At 51.9% G+C, this 16,408-nt stretch overlaps 4 protein-coding genes across 4 annotated transcripts; 2 read left to right on the forward strand and 2 right to left on the reverse strand.

Annotated features, from left to right (window-relative positions):
• Positions 1 to 5,652: 5,652 nt before the first annotated feature.
• On the reverse strand, positions 5,653 to 6,910 carry ACET3X_006313 (uncharacterized protein). The gene has a single exon (XM_069452510.1). It carries the CDS (start codon positions 6,823 to 6,825, stop codon positions 5,842 to 5,844), a length of 984 nt encoding a protein of 327 aa, XP_069306673.1. The 5' UTR covers positions 6,826 to 6,910; the 3' UTR covers positions 5,653 to 5,841.
• Positions 6,911 to 8,563: 1,653 nt separating this feature from the next.
• Positions 8,564 to 9,328, forward strand: ACET3X_006314 (uncharacterized protein; the record flags this gene model as incomplete). The annotated part of the gene is made up of 1 exon (XM_069452512.1): positions 8,564 to 9,328. One exon carries the CDS (start codon positions 8,564 to 8,566, stop codon positions 9,326 to 9,328), a length of 765 nt encoding a protein of 254 aa, XP_069306674.1.
• Positions 9,329 to 9,407: 79 nt separating this feature from the next.
• On the reverse strand, positions 9,408 to 11,167 carry ACET3X_006315 (uncharacterized protein). Its single transcript, XM_069452513.1, has 5 exons — positions 11,057 to 11,167; positions 10,816 to 10,837; positions 10,624 to 10,700; positions 10,326 to 10,571; positions 9,408 to 10,276 (listed from the first exon to the last, which is right to left on the reverse strand). The coding sequence occupies exons 1-5, from the start codon at positions 11,096 to 11,098 to the stop codon at positions 9,713 to 9,715; spliced, it is 951 nt and encodes a 316-aa protein (XP_069306675.1). The 5' UTR covers positions 11,099 to 11,167; the 3' UTR covers positions 9,408 to 9,712.
• A 1,358-nt stretch (positions 11,168 to 12,525) lies between these two features.
• ACET3X_006316 (uncharacterized protein) lies at positions 12,526 to 13,174 on the forward strand (the record flags this gene model as incomplete). The annotated part of the gene is made up of 2 exons (XM_069452514.1): positions 12,526 to 12,647; positions 12,700 to 13,174. 2 exons carry the CDS (start codon positions 12,526 to 12,528, stop codon positions 13,172 to 13,174), a joined length of 597 nt encoding a protein of 198 aa, XP_069306676.1.
• Positions 13,175 to 16,408: the final 3,234 nt, after the last annotated feature.

A 16,408-nucleotide genomic window follows, 5' to 3' on the forward strand; every position in this document is an offset into this window, starting at 1 on the left:
ATGTGGCTCACTGTAAACGATTTGGATGAACTCCTTCAATCGACTCCGCGTCTTGAAGGTCTCGAGTGGACTTTCCTCTAGTGCGCCTAGGCGAGGTAGACCATGCCATCTCAAATTTCAAGCTAGGAAAAATGAATGGAGAAGTTCACGCAGCATCGGAACTAGAAAAATACTTGGTAAGCAACTAGTTGCATCGTTCATGGATTACTGCAGACACTGACGGTGACGCCTCACACTGTTGTCTCAGCCCACAATACACTGAAATGCGTCCGCGTCTATACACCTCCCGCTATCGAATTTCCTAGAGACTCTGGCCGACCTTATGTACCAACTGCCGAAAACCCAATCGCCGACGTGGATGTCGAGGCGATGCGAACTATTATGCAACACTGCGCCACAGAGACACTATCATATATGAGTGCTTTGGGCTCGAATGTAAGATTCTGGGGTATGATGCCGAATGGCTCGTGTCAGAATCAAATAGAGTCAAGTGTGGACAAGAACGGGCACCAGTGGCCCAGGTACTACTATGTACGCAGGCAAGTCAGCATCAACAAAACATCAGAGAGAAAGGAGAATACGAGAGTGGTTGCCGTGCCGACGACGACGCTAGCTGATGGTCTCCTCGAGGATACAGTGTTTACGCAGGTGTTCGACACCGATTGGAGTAGTGCTTGTGGGCAGGAACGCAGGTTCTTGGGCTACACGCGGACCGAACCACAACGCTGACGAACATTGACTGAGGAATCAGCGTCCGCTAGCAGAGGGCGAAACAGGAATCTAGAGCCAGCAATATACTGAGAATCTTGGTTGCGATCGTCTCTAGAAGGGGGACTGCCGGGTAGTCCTAGACATCGATAGTCTCAGTACTTGTACTTCGATGCGACACCGGCTACGTCCTGGCATAGCGCATGGATCTCGGTTACAGAATCGATCGATCGAGATAGCCCACAACGATCAGGGTTGGAAATCATCTACTCACCTATTTCGGCACTGGGATATGTAGAGTACCGCCAGCTGCATGTGTGTCAGACCGTAGTGGTCGATAGTATCAACATAGCATGTATTGTATGAGCTAAACTATGATACGAGCGTTTTCACATACCAAATGTGTCGGGTAGTGCACGAAGCAAAAGAGATAATGAATGTTGGGAAAGAGTCTTAGTTCGTAAATCTTCACTGCTTAGCTTTGGTATCTCCCGTGTACGCCACAGACTTTACCCCACGCACCAGTACACTGCCTTCTTCTACTATCCACTCATACAGTTATATCCAGGCGCTTCAACATAGGACCCAATGATACCCCTAGGACTGTACTCTCGCTGCCTTCAGAATGATGTGTGTTGATGTGTTCTACGATCTTCGCTAGCCGTGTCTTGTTCGTCTCCAAAAAGACCTGTTTCGTTCGGTTGCGAACCATGCCGTGGCGTTTGTGTAGAGCTTCGGCTGGTAGATTAGACGAGACAAGGGAGATATAAAGCCGTGGTCTTCGACCAGGTGACCTGTGTAGACTCCACACTTGCCCTTGCGATCATTTATAGGGAACTGTCCCTTGTTACCGCAGTCTGGTACCAGGCATGTGAAGCAAAGGTCTCCGCCGTCTTCCTTGGTCAGCCTTATGTTGAATATCCCATGGGCCTTTGCGAGGTGGTTTTGATAGACTAGCAGGGTGTTTCTTGGAAAGGAATACTCGCAGCGTGGTTGTTGGCAAGCAACAAAGTAGGCGGCGTGGGCCTTATTTGACTGCGGCTGCAAGTGTTCTTCCATGTGGGAAGTGAGTTCGTCGATGTTGTTGATTGGCTCTGGTTTTTCGCAACCTGGTATTGGACATGGTGTAGAAATTTGGTCGTGAAACTCCAGTGCATGGCCTTGGAGGTATTCCAGTGTGTGGAATGCATCTCCAGGCTTCATGCAACAGTCTTCTAGTTGACACGGAAATTTGCCGTTGTCGGAGAAAGTGCCACCCCTTGGCCTGACGTGCATCCGGGTTGTCTGCGTGTTGTTAAGGCTTGCTGCATTTGTTTTGTTAACCTGCAGTACCACTGGTTGGTGTGAGTTCAGCAGGGAAAAGTGGTTAAGTTGGTTCTATCGCCGTACAGGACGTTCGTGTGCTCTATTTTCGAGAGCTTACGTTTCTCACCAGAACGTAGTGGTGTTGTTGTTTCTGTGTTGAAGATTATCCGGGTGAATAGCGGTCTCTTGTCTGGCAGGTTGACTCGGTCTTGCCAGGTGTCTGGTCGAGAACTCTTCTTGGTGTATGTCCTTGTAATTCCCCCGTTTGTAGAAGCGACGCTGTGATTGAGTTCTTCTCCGATCTCTGATACCCCCATTTGTTGATTAGGCTGGACCTGGAGGAGGTCTTCTGCGGCACCATAGCGAATGTCGTGTGATCGGAGTGGGACGTTGGCATCGACCAAGGTCGTCAGGACCTCGAAGATTATCCCCACTGTTGCTGATTCATCGGCTTGGCTCTCAACACAGTATTCGCTTGTGTGATATGTGGTATAAGAGGTAGTTGTGGGTTCACCCACTCAGTCTGGTTGAGTGGGTGACTGGCAGCTTGCTTAAGGACTACTTCTACCTCCTGACCGCCCTTGACATTGCCATGAGCCTCGCTGGGCGTAGACTATTGTCTTTTGTTTCCATTCAGAGCGTGCCGGTTCACTTTGTAGGCTTCTGGCGGGTCTCTGCTGGAGAACCAAGTGAGCTGTATCCTTGATGTCACCGTCTAAGACGAGCTTGAAATTGCTGTACGAAATGCATGGGAGCCGATCTTCGACAGTCGAGTTAGAAACTTGGCCGTGATGTCGCTCAGAATGGCGCGTCATGATGTAGTCAATCGTGTTCGTTATCTGCATCTTGTTTGTCTCCAAAAAGACCTGCCAGCTTTGCGCTTGGGCTTGTTGATATAGATATTGGATCTCTGTCCTGAACTTAGCTTGTTCCTCTGTGGACGCACCCTGGACGTCTCCCCAGCCTTTAAGGTAGTCGGAGATAAATGGGGTCAGTTGTTCGATCTGATAGGGAACAAACCGTTGCCCGATGTATTGGTTCCAACCTGCTGCAGCGATCGTCCTAGGCAGGTCTTGTCCGAATCGAGTCTTGTACGCTTCGATGAACTCGTGTGAGTCCATCATGGTGTCGACGGCGGTGCCGTCAGGCTCGTCCGTCGGATTTAGAAACTTGGTCGTGATGTGACGTGTAGCGACTCTCAGTTCTCCGGCAAGTTCAGTGTCCGCTGACATGAACTTCATCAAGATGTAGTTGACAATCCATACTCTGTCTTTCATTTGTGCCTCTGTGAGGCGAAGTTCAGGAGCGTCTTGGTTGTTTGCATCTTCCTCTGGAGAGATGTCTGTACTGGAGTGTGGCTATCCAACGTAAGCGAAATCTTCCCGATATTCATGTGATACTGACATGCTCCAGATCTGTCGCTTTCCTCTGAAGCGCTTTGGCCTCTTGCCCAAGAGCAGGTAGCACTTTGCGAAACGCCTCCTCGAGTCAAGGATCATTGGTGACTTCGGGCGCCTCCAGACTCTCCAGTTCCGCTCCGAACCGGAACAAACTGGCCCTTATCTTCTTGACCGTATTGGAACGATCATCCTCGGTGAGATGGTTTGCGAATTCACCAATCTCGACCGCCACCCCTTCCGGGAACGCAGAAAGTTTGAGCACGTCCTGTACGGCTCGTTGAACCCTCGTAAGCAGAGGTGACGAGTTTGTCGGATCGTCGCTCCGTTGCATCGACGCTGCCGATGCTAGTTGTCGCTTGAGTACGGTGTTTATGGGGCCATGGGGTTGCCGAATAATTTTCCTCCCTTTCTCGGACTCTGCCAACTCGGTTGGCAGGTCCTCGATATGATTGATGATTCTGTGTATGAACTTGCGAATACCTTGCGGACCGGCTCGCTCCCCCAGCCATTTGATGACGTCGTCTCCGAAGGAACGAGTGGGCTGCTCCCGATGCTCAGTGGTGTAGAAGTGAATGGTGACAAGAATGTAGTCGTGTGAAGACTCGTGTTCGGTCACGTCGTCCGGTTGTTGATAGGTTATTGGTGCGCAGGTGAAGGCAGGACCGCCAGCACGGGTGCCGCACAGATCGATGAGAGTGGACTTCCCTCACCGACATGGCCCGGTACAGCAATTTGCTTCTTTGATCTATGCGGGATCTTGCTGATGGTGTTGGCCGTTCGGTAGATGAGCTCCAGTTCACCTGTCGGGCAGATGGCTGGCGCTGTTGATGGCATCACTGACGGTCGCGCTGAGCAGTACCAGTTGGCCGTTGACCTCTCATGGTTTAGAGAGAGGTAAAGGTCGTTCACCTCCAGTAGTCCGATCTCTGGGTCGCACCCGGTGCGCCTCGGCGTCTTGCTCCGAAACTCAGTGAATGTCGGATCATTCACGCGATCGATATAACGGATCTTGACAATAGCCATGGCACCTCAGCCAGACATAAGCAGAAAGGTTTGATCGTGCCAATCACGATGAGGATTGTAGAAGAGATGGGGTGAGGTGTAGGAGAGATGGAGGAAGAGTAGGGAAAGTTGCTCTATATACCCCACTACCCAATCTCACCTGGGGCGCGCCTGCTGCCTGCGCCGCGGTCGGAGCGGGGTATTTCTCTCACCTGAACGCGATAGAAATGGGTGTCTCTCACCTGAGCGCAACAGAAATGGGAATGCTTTGGTGAGTGTTTAAGCAGGTGCCTCAGTGGACGTCTATGTGGACGTCTTCGTGGATATCTTGGTGAATATCTTGGCTGACGTCTTGGTCGAAGAGAATTGTTCTAGTTGAAGAGAATTGTCTTGGTCAGTAGTGAATGCTTATGAGAAGCGGCCGTATACAGTCTTGATCACTGGTGGTGTGCTCAGTTCTGGCACTGCGGCATCCAGCCTGGCTGCTACGTTGAACGCAGTCATCGTATAAAACCACACACGCATGGGAATCTCCACGACATGCTGTTATCGGTCGCTGACCTGCCAATCTAGAGCCGCTTTGGCGCCTTCAGTATATTCGGAGATGCAGCACTGATCTACAGGAGTGTAAAGTCGCTTTCGAGCTCCTGGTGCAGGCCTAGTGTATCGCGATAATCATTGGGGTATGCTTCGATGGAGCGCTGATGATCGTAGAGCATCAGCACAGTTTGTCGTCATGCTGCCGTTATCGCTCAATAGCATGTGCAATTCCTTTGACCCTCGTTCCGTCCCTGTAAAAGACGCCATGGAATACCCAGCCCTGCGAGCTGCGGCTGTTGCATGTAGAGTGGAAGCGGGGAGACAGTACCTACGTAAGCTTGCGGCGCAGTCTCACTTCCAGCTGCATTGAGTCCGAGATATCCAGTCTCATAGGTCGAGTGATTGCGTGTAAGCCGTGCCTCAGATGGGACGCGAGATTTGTTGGTTTCTTGCACGATGATATGTAGTGTTGTGGACACTGATGAGATGAGTGACTGTACCCGTGCTGTACCGGTACCTTGGCGAATAGCAGTGATGCAGGGATGTGCACCTCGGTAGCATAACTTATGTCATGTGCAAGTACCTCCGCAGCCCTATTTTGAATTGGAAGACATCACCATGTTCATATGCAGCGAACAAAACATCAGCAGTAAGTACTCACAAGCAAATATGACACCGATAAACTGCAACGAAAAGCGTCCTTTTCATTGACAAAAATACTGTCCGCACAGCGTCCATATTTACAAGAAACCAGCTATCAAAATATATACAATTCGAAAGCTTTTGAGAACCCCTTTCTCCCAATCCTTTTTCCATCCCTGGATGCTTTTGATTCATAATCCTGAGATCATATCCTTCTAGCATAACCCTATACTACACTCATCGCTTAGAACTTGAGGGTAACACCAGCAGTGCCAACAACAGCCGCCTTGACAGCAGCAGCCTCAAGGAGCTCAGGAACCTCGTAAGGAGCCTTGGCCAGCGAGCCCTTGGGCGCAGTGTTCTCGCTGTCACCAAAGTCGTTGCCCTCGGCAACAGCGTTGCCACCGTCAGTGCTGTAGAGCGCCTTCTTGGAGCCAACAAAGACGTTGTTCTGGACGAGGAGCTGGGCGCCCTGGCGGGTGTTGATGCCGTCAGAGACGTTCTCGTAGTAGTTGTTGTAGAGGTGGCCGGTTCCGAAGCGGAAAGAGGGGCCGCGCGAGTTGATGTTGAGCCAGTAGTTGTTGTTGTAGGTGACGGTCAAGTGGCCCTTGTCCTCACCGCCGTTGCTGTCAGAGTGGCCGACGAGAGAGCACTTCCAGTGGTCGTGCATGAAGCTGTTGGAGATGGTGACGTAGTCAGCGGCGTGGGTGACGTCGAGGAGACCGTCGTAGTAGTCCTTGTCGTGGTCCCTGTCGGAAGAGAGGTCTACGTGGTCAACCCAAACGTTCTGGGCCTCCTGGATGGCAATGGCATCGCCACCAACGACCTTCTCCATGGCAAAGTTGCGGAGAATGACGTTCTTAGCCGCCTTGACGGTAAGGGTGAAGTCGGTCAGGACGGCGGAAGAGTCCTTTCCGATGACGGACTTGTTGCTGCCGATCTTGACGTTCTCTCCGCTTCCCTTGATAGGGGCGGTGATGAGGACGATGGCGGCATCCTCACCCTTGACGGCGGCCTGCAACTCGCTGAGGGAGGCGACCTCGACGGTCTTGCCTCCCTTTCCTCCAGAGGTTCCTCCGTTCTGGGTAGCGAAACCGGTAGTGGCAACATCCTCCAGGGATGCAGCGCGCTTGGCAAGACCGGCACGCTTGGGTGCGATCTGAGAGGGCATAGGTGCTGCCAGAGCAGAGACGGCCATGAGGCCGAGAGACATGATTGAGAACTTCATTGTCAAAAGGAAGTTGTTGTTGAAGTTGGAAAATGAATGTGAAGGGAAAAAGCGAAGGACTGGAGTTGTTGGTGTAGAAAAGAATGGAAGAGCTTTGCTGCCAAAAAGCTCTTGGGACGGTGATACAAGACCTTATATACAATCCAGTACCCCGCTCACTCCCAGTGCTGGGCGTCTGCAGTGCCTCCGTCGCCGTAATGAAGTCCTTGCCGACGTCCGAAGGGATACGCGCTGGGGGCACAGTGTTTCAAGCTTTTCGCACCAATCCTCTCTCCTGGGCGGCCCACCACAGTGGAAGACATGGTCCGTCACTCACGATCTCGGCTGAGCACTCTTCCCTAGCCAGGTACCGTGTGGCGGGCAAACGTCGCGAACATGTCAAGTGGGCTTGGCAATCATGCAGCAGGATTCTGTTTGAAACGACTAACCAGAACGGGATTGAAACGGCCGTGAGAAGCTCCACTTCTTGACCTGTAAAATTGCAAAGGATGTCGTTCGAAACAATCTCGCATTCGGTGACCATAACTGTGCACCCGCAGGAATGTCGTGACTATGGGATCAGTGGAGACATGACGGGCGCTTGCCGCTATCGTGACGGATCGACTGGTGGAAGGGGTAGCTTGAGTCGTGAGGGATCGGTGAAGAACATGTATGAAATGTGCGGACATGGTCCTGATGCATGTAGTCAATTTTGAATATATGGATCTGGTGTATTGCACCACTCGATATGGCGTGGGATGCCGGATGCGGATGCGGTGCTGGCCGATGTGAAATGCAGGCGTCTGGCAACCTGCAATCCGGTGGACCGCAGGAACATTAGGTCGATTTATTGAAACATGAGTAGTTGCGTGCACAACTTTTGTTTTCCGTCATTCTGTTAAGATTGTAGGAAATCTCTGTCTTTACCGAGGCGTCTGGACTTGATGATCGTTATTGCCATCGGCCCATTGCTTGTTCCAGGTCCTGAACATAACATAGCCGATAACCACGCTGCTGCCCAATGCTGTGGTAACAAATGTGGATAACTTGAGAATTCCCTGTAGCAGGAAGGGAGGGATCGAGTAAGGGACGAGACAAATGCGAAGCTTCTCTTGGATTTCTGGGCGATGTTTTGACTGCGCCGAACAACCGTTCTCGGGAGCACGGCACAGCCACATGACGAGTGGCTGGGACACACGGGAAGTAGAGAAGGGGCGTAGTTTAGTCATACCAAATGCGGTGATTTCTTTCATATACATGAAGCCTGGGAGAGCCAAGCGTCAGCACATGCAGCTTGTAGCAGGTTGGATTCCTGCCGAATGATAGTGTCAGACCGGCGCGAAGACGCATAGCTCTGCCAGCAATGTCGCCTCTGGTGTATCGCATGAAATAAAACAGTGTTGAGTGATTCTGAAGGCCTGGCTGCAGACGTCCAAAGAAGGTTTTACGGATGGACGAAGCTTGGAAAGTTTCACGTGCCAGAGTGACATCATCGCCCAAAGCAGCAACCACCTCTAGCAGGCGAACCAAAGAGCGCGCGAAAGAGGACAGCAGAACATAGCACAAGGCAGCAACAAACAGCTTACAACCTGTCCACACGTCTGAATCCGCTACTCAGCAAATCCACCTCGCAAGTCATCGTCTCGTCCTCACGCACAACTACACCACCATACTCACCATCCAGACTTCACAGTACGAATCTCAACTCACAAAAGCCCACACCAACTCCCCAAACAATCCACAAAGCATATTGCCCAACATGCCCCCCATCCCCATCCACAAGAACGCCCCCATCACGCCCACGCCCACGACAGCCGCCAAAGCAGACGGCATAACCCCTTCGACCGCCTCCAACGACACTCTTCACAGCAATAACAACCCCCCACCCACACGCACAACGCCCGCCTACGTCCCCGCAACAACAACACAAGGCGTCGTCTCCCAGCCCCCAGCTTCCCAACCCGGCGCTCGCCCCGCCGCACCAACAAGCACAGGAATGACCGAGAACAACCGGGATAACAACGACACTACATCGCCACCAGCGCCCCAACCAGGTGCAACTCCTACTCCAACAGCAACATTCATAACGACCGAAACGCGACAAGCCTACGTCCACGCCCCACCACCACAATTCACCCATCCCCCTCCCTCAGACTCTGTGCTCGCAACCCGCTCTACCATACCCTCTTCTTCTACTTCCACACCAGCGGCTAGTCATAAACCAGGTCCAACAACACTCAACTACGGCCCGGCAGCGAGTCCTTTCCAGACAGCTGATACGGCACAAGCACAGCCTACGCGGACGAGCCTGGAACACCCGCCGGGTTACGTCCAGGCGCCGGATAACGCGCCGTATACGGTTGGAGGGGGTATTGGTGGGCCGAGTGGCGCTGGAGGGGATGGCGGGGGTGAGGGTGTTGGAGCGCAGGCGTGGAGTATGTTGAACAAAGCGGGTGAGGCGTTGAAGAAGGGCGAGGAGAGTGTGTGGAGGGCGGTCAAGGGGAAGAATGGTGGGGGGTTTTGAGTGTGCTTGGAGGGGGCGGCATAGGCAGGGGCAGTACATCACTCGTATTGCACATCGTCACTCGATAGCGGAATAGTTTTGCGTACAAAGAAACCCATGACTTTCTATAGACCACTATTTTCCCCATTGCACCAAGCGATGAAAAGAGGAAGTACAGGCAAGAGACAAAAGCATTGCAAGCCGGATATGACGTGTGAATGTATAAAGTACAAGAGTGTTTTACCACCCCGGGATCGTGCTTTTCGTTATCAAGGACAACCGTCGGCCCGCAGAGCGTCTGGTCGTCCTCATACACGTACACCCCATCCCCATCTCTCACGTCGCGATTAGCTGCTTCCACCACATAAACGCAGGCTGGGGGTATCGAAGAGGGAAGAAAGGCGCTTAACCGGATCCACCCTTGAACTTCTTGCCGAAGAGGATGAGCTGGGCCTGGTCGTAGATGGACAGGACACCGGCACCAGCAACACCACGGAGGATGTTGGCACCAGCACCCTTGAAGAGAGACCTGACACCCTCGGCGGCGACGATCTGGCGGGCGGCATCCATGGTACCCTTGTACTTGACGGCCTCACCGGAGGTCATCATCATGCGGCGACGGATGGTGTCAAGGGGGTAGGAGGCGATACCGGCACCAGTGGTGACGGCCCAACCAAGAGCGAAAGAGGCCAAGAAGTTACCCTCGAGGGAACCGGTGAGGAGGACAGGCTTGATCGAGTCGTACATACCGAAGTACAGACCACGGTAGACAACGATACCAGCAACGGAGGGCATGAAACCACGGTAGAGACCGCCGATACCGTCGGAAGCGAGGGTCTTCTTGTAGACGTCTACGAGACCATTGAACTGGCGCTCACCACCCTTCTTGGCAGACTTGGCGTCGTTGGCAAGACGGGTACGGGCGTAGTCGAGGGAGTAGACGAAGAGGAGGGAAGTGGCACCGGCAGCCTGTCGTTGTTAGATTGTGTACCAGTAGGCATTGAGCGAGTGTACTTACACCACCGGAGGCCAAGTTACCGGCCATCCACTTGGCGTAACCGTCACGCTCCTTCTTGTAGGCGAACATGGACTTGTAGGTGTCGCGGAAAGCGAAGTTCAGCGCCTGGGTGGGGAAGTAACGGATGACGTTGGCAGTGTTACCACGCCAGAGGGAAAGGACACCCTCGTTCTTGGCGGTACGGCTGAAGCACTCGACAATGCCGTCGTACTTGCGGTCGAGACGACCGGACTTGAGCATCTCATCCTGCGGGGTGTTAAAAATTGTAAATGTGCGGGGTCGTATTGATGGAGCGTACCTGGTTCTGGATGAGGAGCTTGACACGCTCGATGGGAGCGGCAGCGGTCTTCGAGACGGCAGCGGAAACACCGCCCACTGATAAGCTGTTAGTGTCTGACATGGACGCAAGCAATTGCCGACGGTGCTCGCATCATGCTCACGTGCCAATGGCACTCGTGCTGATGGAGTTGTCGATGGTGATGGGACGTACTCAGGAAGTCGACCACAAAGCCCTGATTTGATCGTTAGCCCAAGTTCCAAGTAAATGCCGCACTTTGACCATGCATCCATCCAGCCAACGCGCGCACAGCCAGTAAAGTCGACTCCATCTCAGGGTATTGCCGAATCGCTGGAGAGAGCCCCATTGATGCAATTGAGATAGATCTGCAACTATTGCTGGCTACACGGTTGTCGAACTGAACAGCTGGCGAGTCCGAGGATAAGTTACATACGGGCATTCCGAACAAACTCTTGTCTTGCTGTGTTCCCGACATCTTGAAGACGTGTAGAGGGGAGATTGGTTGAGAGGGGTGAGGTTGCAGATGCTGGTGCTGCGTTGAGGGAGGAAAGGCGTTTTGTAGCGAAGCTGCGACAAATTCTGCCAGCTGCGCTAAGTCGCACTAGGCCCATCACGTGCTAGTTTCCTTGCCCGCTATCCCGAGCGCTTCCTCATCAACACCTCGGAAACGCGGAGTGTGGGAGACAGTGAATACGACAAGGCTGTCACGATGGGCTCTGTGATTCACTTGACTTTGACTATTTTCTGATTACTGCCGGTAGACCTACTGTACAATAACAACAATGTTTCTCTCCCTTGTGGCTGCTAATAGACGCCCACCAGCATTGCCGTAGCAGCCACACCATGGATAGTCTCTGACGAAACCGCGTCTACAGGCAGCCCGCAGCCGTCAATTCAACATGGAAAATCCACTGTGGGGATGTACAAGTGTTCACATGCCTCTTCGAGCCCAAGTCTCCCACGCCTCTCCTTTCTGCGAGCCACCACGGTCAGGGTCCGCCATTTTTAGGTCGGGTAATCTCGGGGACGGAACCTGGCTCGGGCCAACAACTAGCGGCGAGGGCTTCAACGAGCGTGGGGCCCGGCCTCCAGGGCGGCGAATTTTCAATCGCTCTGCCCGCTATTGGAAGACGTGCCGTGGTTCGCGAAGCCTCGATGGCTTCTAGGGCTGGCGAGAGCTGGACGGGTGACGTTGGTGTTGCAGTCTTGTTCGGGTCGCATCGTGAGGGTGGTAACGGTGTTGTCTGGCAGACCTCAGTGCCCCTCCGGTAGTGACCGTCGGGCTGACCGCCACTACGACTTACCCGCGTGCCGCTCACGTCGGGTCAACTCAATGTCGTTTCGCCAGTGGACGGATACCAAGCCCTGGCAGTCGTTGTCTAGTGAAGCCGATAAGCTGAAAGAGATGCCAGGTCTAACTTATGACTTTCTGGTCGATGATCTCACTCACCGAGTAGCGATACCCTTGCATAGTCGACATCGCAAACAGACATAAATCATCTACTTGGGGCTTTGCAATTCCACCTACAGTTCTGTTTGGCCTTAACATTGCCTTCTCAATGTTGAGGCACCACCACTATCCTATTTCAGGCTTTCGTGTTCTCACAAGAGAGTCTGTACTTCCCCGATAGCACACGTATGCACAGCATCTCCATGGCTTCGATACCAATCCTGCCGCCTCCTACTAATGATCGTCTTCCACCCGAGGAGATTTCTACTCTGTCCCAGTTATGCCACCTCGGAGATCTTGATAACCAAGGCGTCAACGAGGCCTTCCACAGATGCCTAGAAGTGTTCGAGCAAAAAAACCAATCTTTGTGTGAGCTTTGGCCCGTGCTTCTGTCTGCTGTGCAGTCTGCCCGGCCCAAGATCATCAAGCTACTGCTATCTCGAGGCTTGAGAATGAACGAAATGTACATCAGACAGGCCATCGAAACGAGATCAAAGGAAGTCTTTGAGGCATTTGTCGAGAGTGGATGGGATGTGAATGAGACATGGGATAACCTCCACCCCCCAGTGCTTGCGTGAGTAGAAGGAGCCTTGATCGACCAAATGTTCTAAGCTGAAGTTTCTTAGCTGTTTTGTCGATGACCCTGATTTCACTCAATGGTTCCTTGAACACAATGCGAGGCCCGATGCTGGGTGTTACTTGGACATCACTCCCATGTCTTTCGCCGTTAGTCGTGCCCAGCTATCAACTATCAGCGTGCTGCTTGAGCTAGAGAGCGTTGAAAAGGGACAGTTGGTGCACCATGCTGTCGAGCGAAGTCAGGATACTATCGCAGTCATGCAGGAGCTCGTCTCCAAAGGCGCACCTCTCGGCGAGATTCAATACGCAAAACACGTAGATTCCTGGAATCACGAACACTTCAAAGGCCTTGGCACTCCGTTACACAGAGCGGTTGAACTCGGAAAGGTCGGTGTAGCCCGCTTTCTGCTTCAGAGGGGAGCGGACAGAAATATAAAGGATACAAAGGGTCGTACACCCTTGGATATTGCAAGACACCTGGGAGATGAAGACATGATTCACCTCTTGGAACCAGTGCATTGAGGGTTATGCTGCAGTGACTTCACCCGTGTCCTATGGGCTTCTCGATGCTACCTTCAAGTACCTATGTTTGAGCGTAATAGTTGCTATTTGCTAATGCTCTGCGGAAACTGTTGGTGGCAGCTTTTCAGAAGCCTTTAGGTAGTAAATTACTTTTATCTAATCTTTCTAAGGTTGTATATAATTACCTTGACGGTGCCGATAGAGTCTGAGATGCAAATAGCATGGGTCTCTCATGTCTAGCTTAGATACTACGATTCAGAGCGACAATATCGGTGTGATGAATATGAAATTTTATCTACGTCCAGCTCGTCCGTGCTGTTGCTAACTATAAGAATACTTTCTCGTGTCGAACCGTTATGCAATGAACCATTATCGAGAGCACGCAGTACATGACCACGCTTGTGCCAAGAAGACATATGTTGACCAATTGGTACATCATTATAAGCGCCGCGAGAATGCCGCCCAGATTGAGAATAAAAAGAAATACCTTACAACTTCTGGTAAACGTCTTGCCTGCCATTCCAACCAAGGATCCGGATACACTCTGCTGCGCATAACTAATATCCTCGATCAATATGGAAAGCATAATGAATAACCAAATGGCCAGAGTCATGTAGACAGGAAGGTATGCCAAAATATCCGAAGTAGGAACCAAGAAGCCGATCAAGTCATGTTGGATATATTCATTAACCAAGGATAAAACCAATGTCGCAGTGCTAATAGTACAGGAAACCATGAGGTAGATCAGCGAGCGAGTCCAGCTGGAGTCCTGGTAGAAATCATGGTCTGGATGGTCGCGTTCATGAAGCGGCGGGATTGGCGACGGATTACTATGATCGGATTGCGAATAGGCAGTGTGGACCTGCAAAAGCCCTGTCGAAAGCAGGTTGCTGGGTTGCTGGGCTACGATGGTCATTAACGATACGTCCTTTCTGTGCCAGGGAAAATGACATACCTTTGAAGAAGGATTCAAAGACGACAAGCAAGGGGGCTGCGAGGAGAACAATAGGGACGACCTGGCCGAAAGACCAATCGCTAGAGCCACGATCTTCTAACGAAAGTGTGGACAGCAACCGGATGAGACCCCAACAAAAGCTTCCTACCATCCAAAGAATCTGCTTGTATGATCAGTACCAACTATGCTCAATCAGAAGCTTCATACCTCGATGAACATGGAGTTCCAAAAATCTAACATAGCACGAGCGGTCAGAAACAGTGCTAGGAGCGGTCGGTAAATGAACATCCGCTTGAACGTCAAGCCCGAAGTTTCCAGGTTCATTTTTGTGTAAACCAGACGAAGAACGCCCCGAGCGTTCTGACTGCAGGTTGTTCTTACACGGCCAACGACGGAAACAGAGAGTGACCTGTGCAGCCGGATGACCCTGTGAATAAAGCCTAGGGTCAAGGAAACAGCAGAAAGAACCATTGTCCAAAACACCGCCACATCAGTGTTTAGGAAGCGTTTGGGTTCATATGCAATTTCCGGTCTGGTGGGTAGTAGATAGCAAATCGCGTAGTCGCTAGGCTTGATGGCTACCCAGTCATCGTCGAAACGGCCGTAGAGATGATAATAAGCGTCCGTCCAAAGGAAGGTACCCGTTGGTACTAATGCGATGATTAGCATCAACATCATCAAGCCCATGGTGATCAACCTCCACGCCCGTTCCGCAGGCCGATTGTACAAATGGTTACGGAGGAAGGTAAGGCAAGACAGGTGGGTGATGCTCGAGAACCAAGCCAGCAAGACAATGATCTGCCAATGAAAGGTCGAAATGCCGCAACGTAGCTGTGCAAAGCCACTGATAAGAATGGATGTACCGGTAAGAATCTGTAGGTCGCTCATCGATTGGACGCACTATGACCAGTTAGTGTGAAGACGAATTTGAAAGGAGAGAAATGCGCACCTTGATGAAGACTGCTTGTAAACGAGGGTATGTCGTTACTTTCGGTAGCTTTCGGCGTGGCCTTAGCCGTGCTATGGCCCTGGATGAAAGACTGAGATATACCACGTCGACTGGGTTGGGCCGTGGGTTGGGAGACGCAGAAACATCCTCTTTATGAAATGGGTCCTTTGTGGGATCATGTGCGAGATGGTAATGAAATACTAGGATCAACACGACTATCGCCGCAGTAGCTGTATATCCAATGAGAACCTGGAAGCTATCAGCACGAGTAATGTAAACTTTTCTGTTGCAAGGTCTTACACCAACTCCAGAAATGTCAGGGATAGAAGTTAGCTCGCTAGGACGCTGCGAACAGTTGTAGTAACAACTATTGTCATGCGCCATTCTTATCGAAGGTTTTACCGTGGCAAGGCTAGAATATATACCTCTGAAGAAAACACAAGCCAAGGCAGGCATGCAGAAGGCTGAAACGAGAATCGCTTTTAGCCATACCTATCGCTACATCCTCAGCCACATGCAATTTCGTGGTCACTCCTTCAGACCTAGCTTACTGAAGGATCAGTCAGGCAGCGGCAATCCATAATCAACAGGATGGCCGTTGAGCTTGCTGCAAGGCATTTCGGCTGCGTAGCAGAGATTGGAAACACTTTGAAGATTGGTTCGTCGATACCGGCCCCCAATTCCCGCCCCCCACACGCGACAGAACAACGACTCGGCTGGCACTCAACCTCTGTCAAACCTTTAGCAACCCAACAACCAGAAATCGGAATCATTCTCGATGGAACAGACACAGTAGTAGTTATGCAGACTCACGACAAAAGTGAAGACGAAGCCAGCGGATCAAAACCAAAGCCATACAATCAACCGTTCCCCAAAGCTCAACCCAACGGTCGTCGCGATACAGTAGGCCTTCACCGAGACCGAAAAGCGAACTCTACACACTCGTGGAAACCACAAGAGTGAGCTGGTTCACTTCACGTGTCGTCGTGCCCCAAGCGTCGCGCCCTCCCGCGCTCCCGTCGCGCTTGCCCCACATACAGTACGTCATCCCTCCGCTCCATACTAGTACCATCCTCCCCAGCCATGTACTCACAATGGCTAGCACGTCGCCCGCCCTACCCACGAACCGCACCTTTATCACCCAACTCTTTGACTCGCTATCAAGACTCCCGGGTGACCAAGCTGCTGTCAACGATAATGCCAATACCAATCCGCTGAACGGCTTACCCGACGCAACGAGGAAACAGTTGTTGACGCTCCAAGTACTGTTCCCAAATGAATTTGTACCAGCGCTGGATTTATTGGATCGCCGACTCGTTACGCGTTTCTA

This window comes from Alternaria dauci, chromosome 5, assembly GCF_042100115.1.
Source record: "Alternaria dauci strain A2016 chromosome 5, whole genome shotgun sequence".
Classification (NCBI taxonomy): Eukaryota; Fungi; Ascomycota; class Dothideomycetes; order Pleosporales; family Pleosporaceae; genus Alternaria; species Alternaria dauci.

Bases quoted from the DNA above. Each gene is read 5' to 3' on its own strand.
- ACET3X_006313 (XM_069452510.1), bottom strand. From the start codon at position 6,825: ATGAAGTTCTCAATCATGTCTCTCGGCCTCATGGCCGTCTCTGCTCTG.
- ACET3X_006315 (XM_069452513.1), bottom strand. From the start codon at position 11,098: ATGTCGGGAACACAGCAAGACAAGAGTTTGTTCGGAATGCCC. The intron at 10,701-10,815 runs GTACGTCCCATC...ACAGCTTATCAG, and splicing joins CTTTGTGGTCGACTTCCTGA to TGGGCGGTGTTTCCGCTGCC. The intron at 10,277-10,325 runs GTAAGTACACTC...TAACAACGACAG, and splicing joins GTAACTTGGCCTCCGGTGGT to GCTGCCGGTGCCACTTCCCT.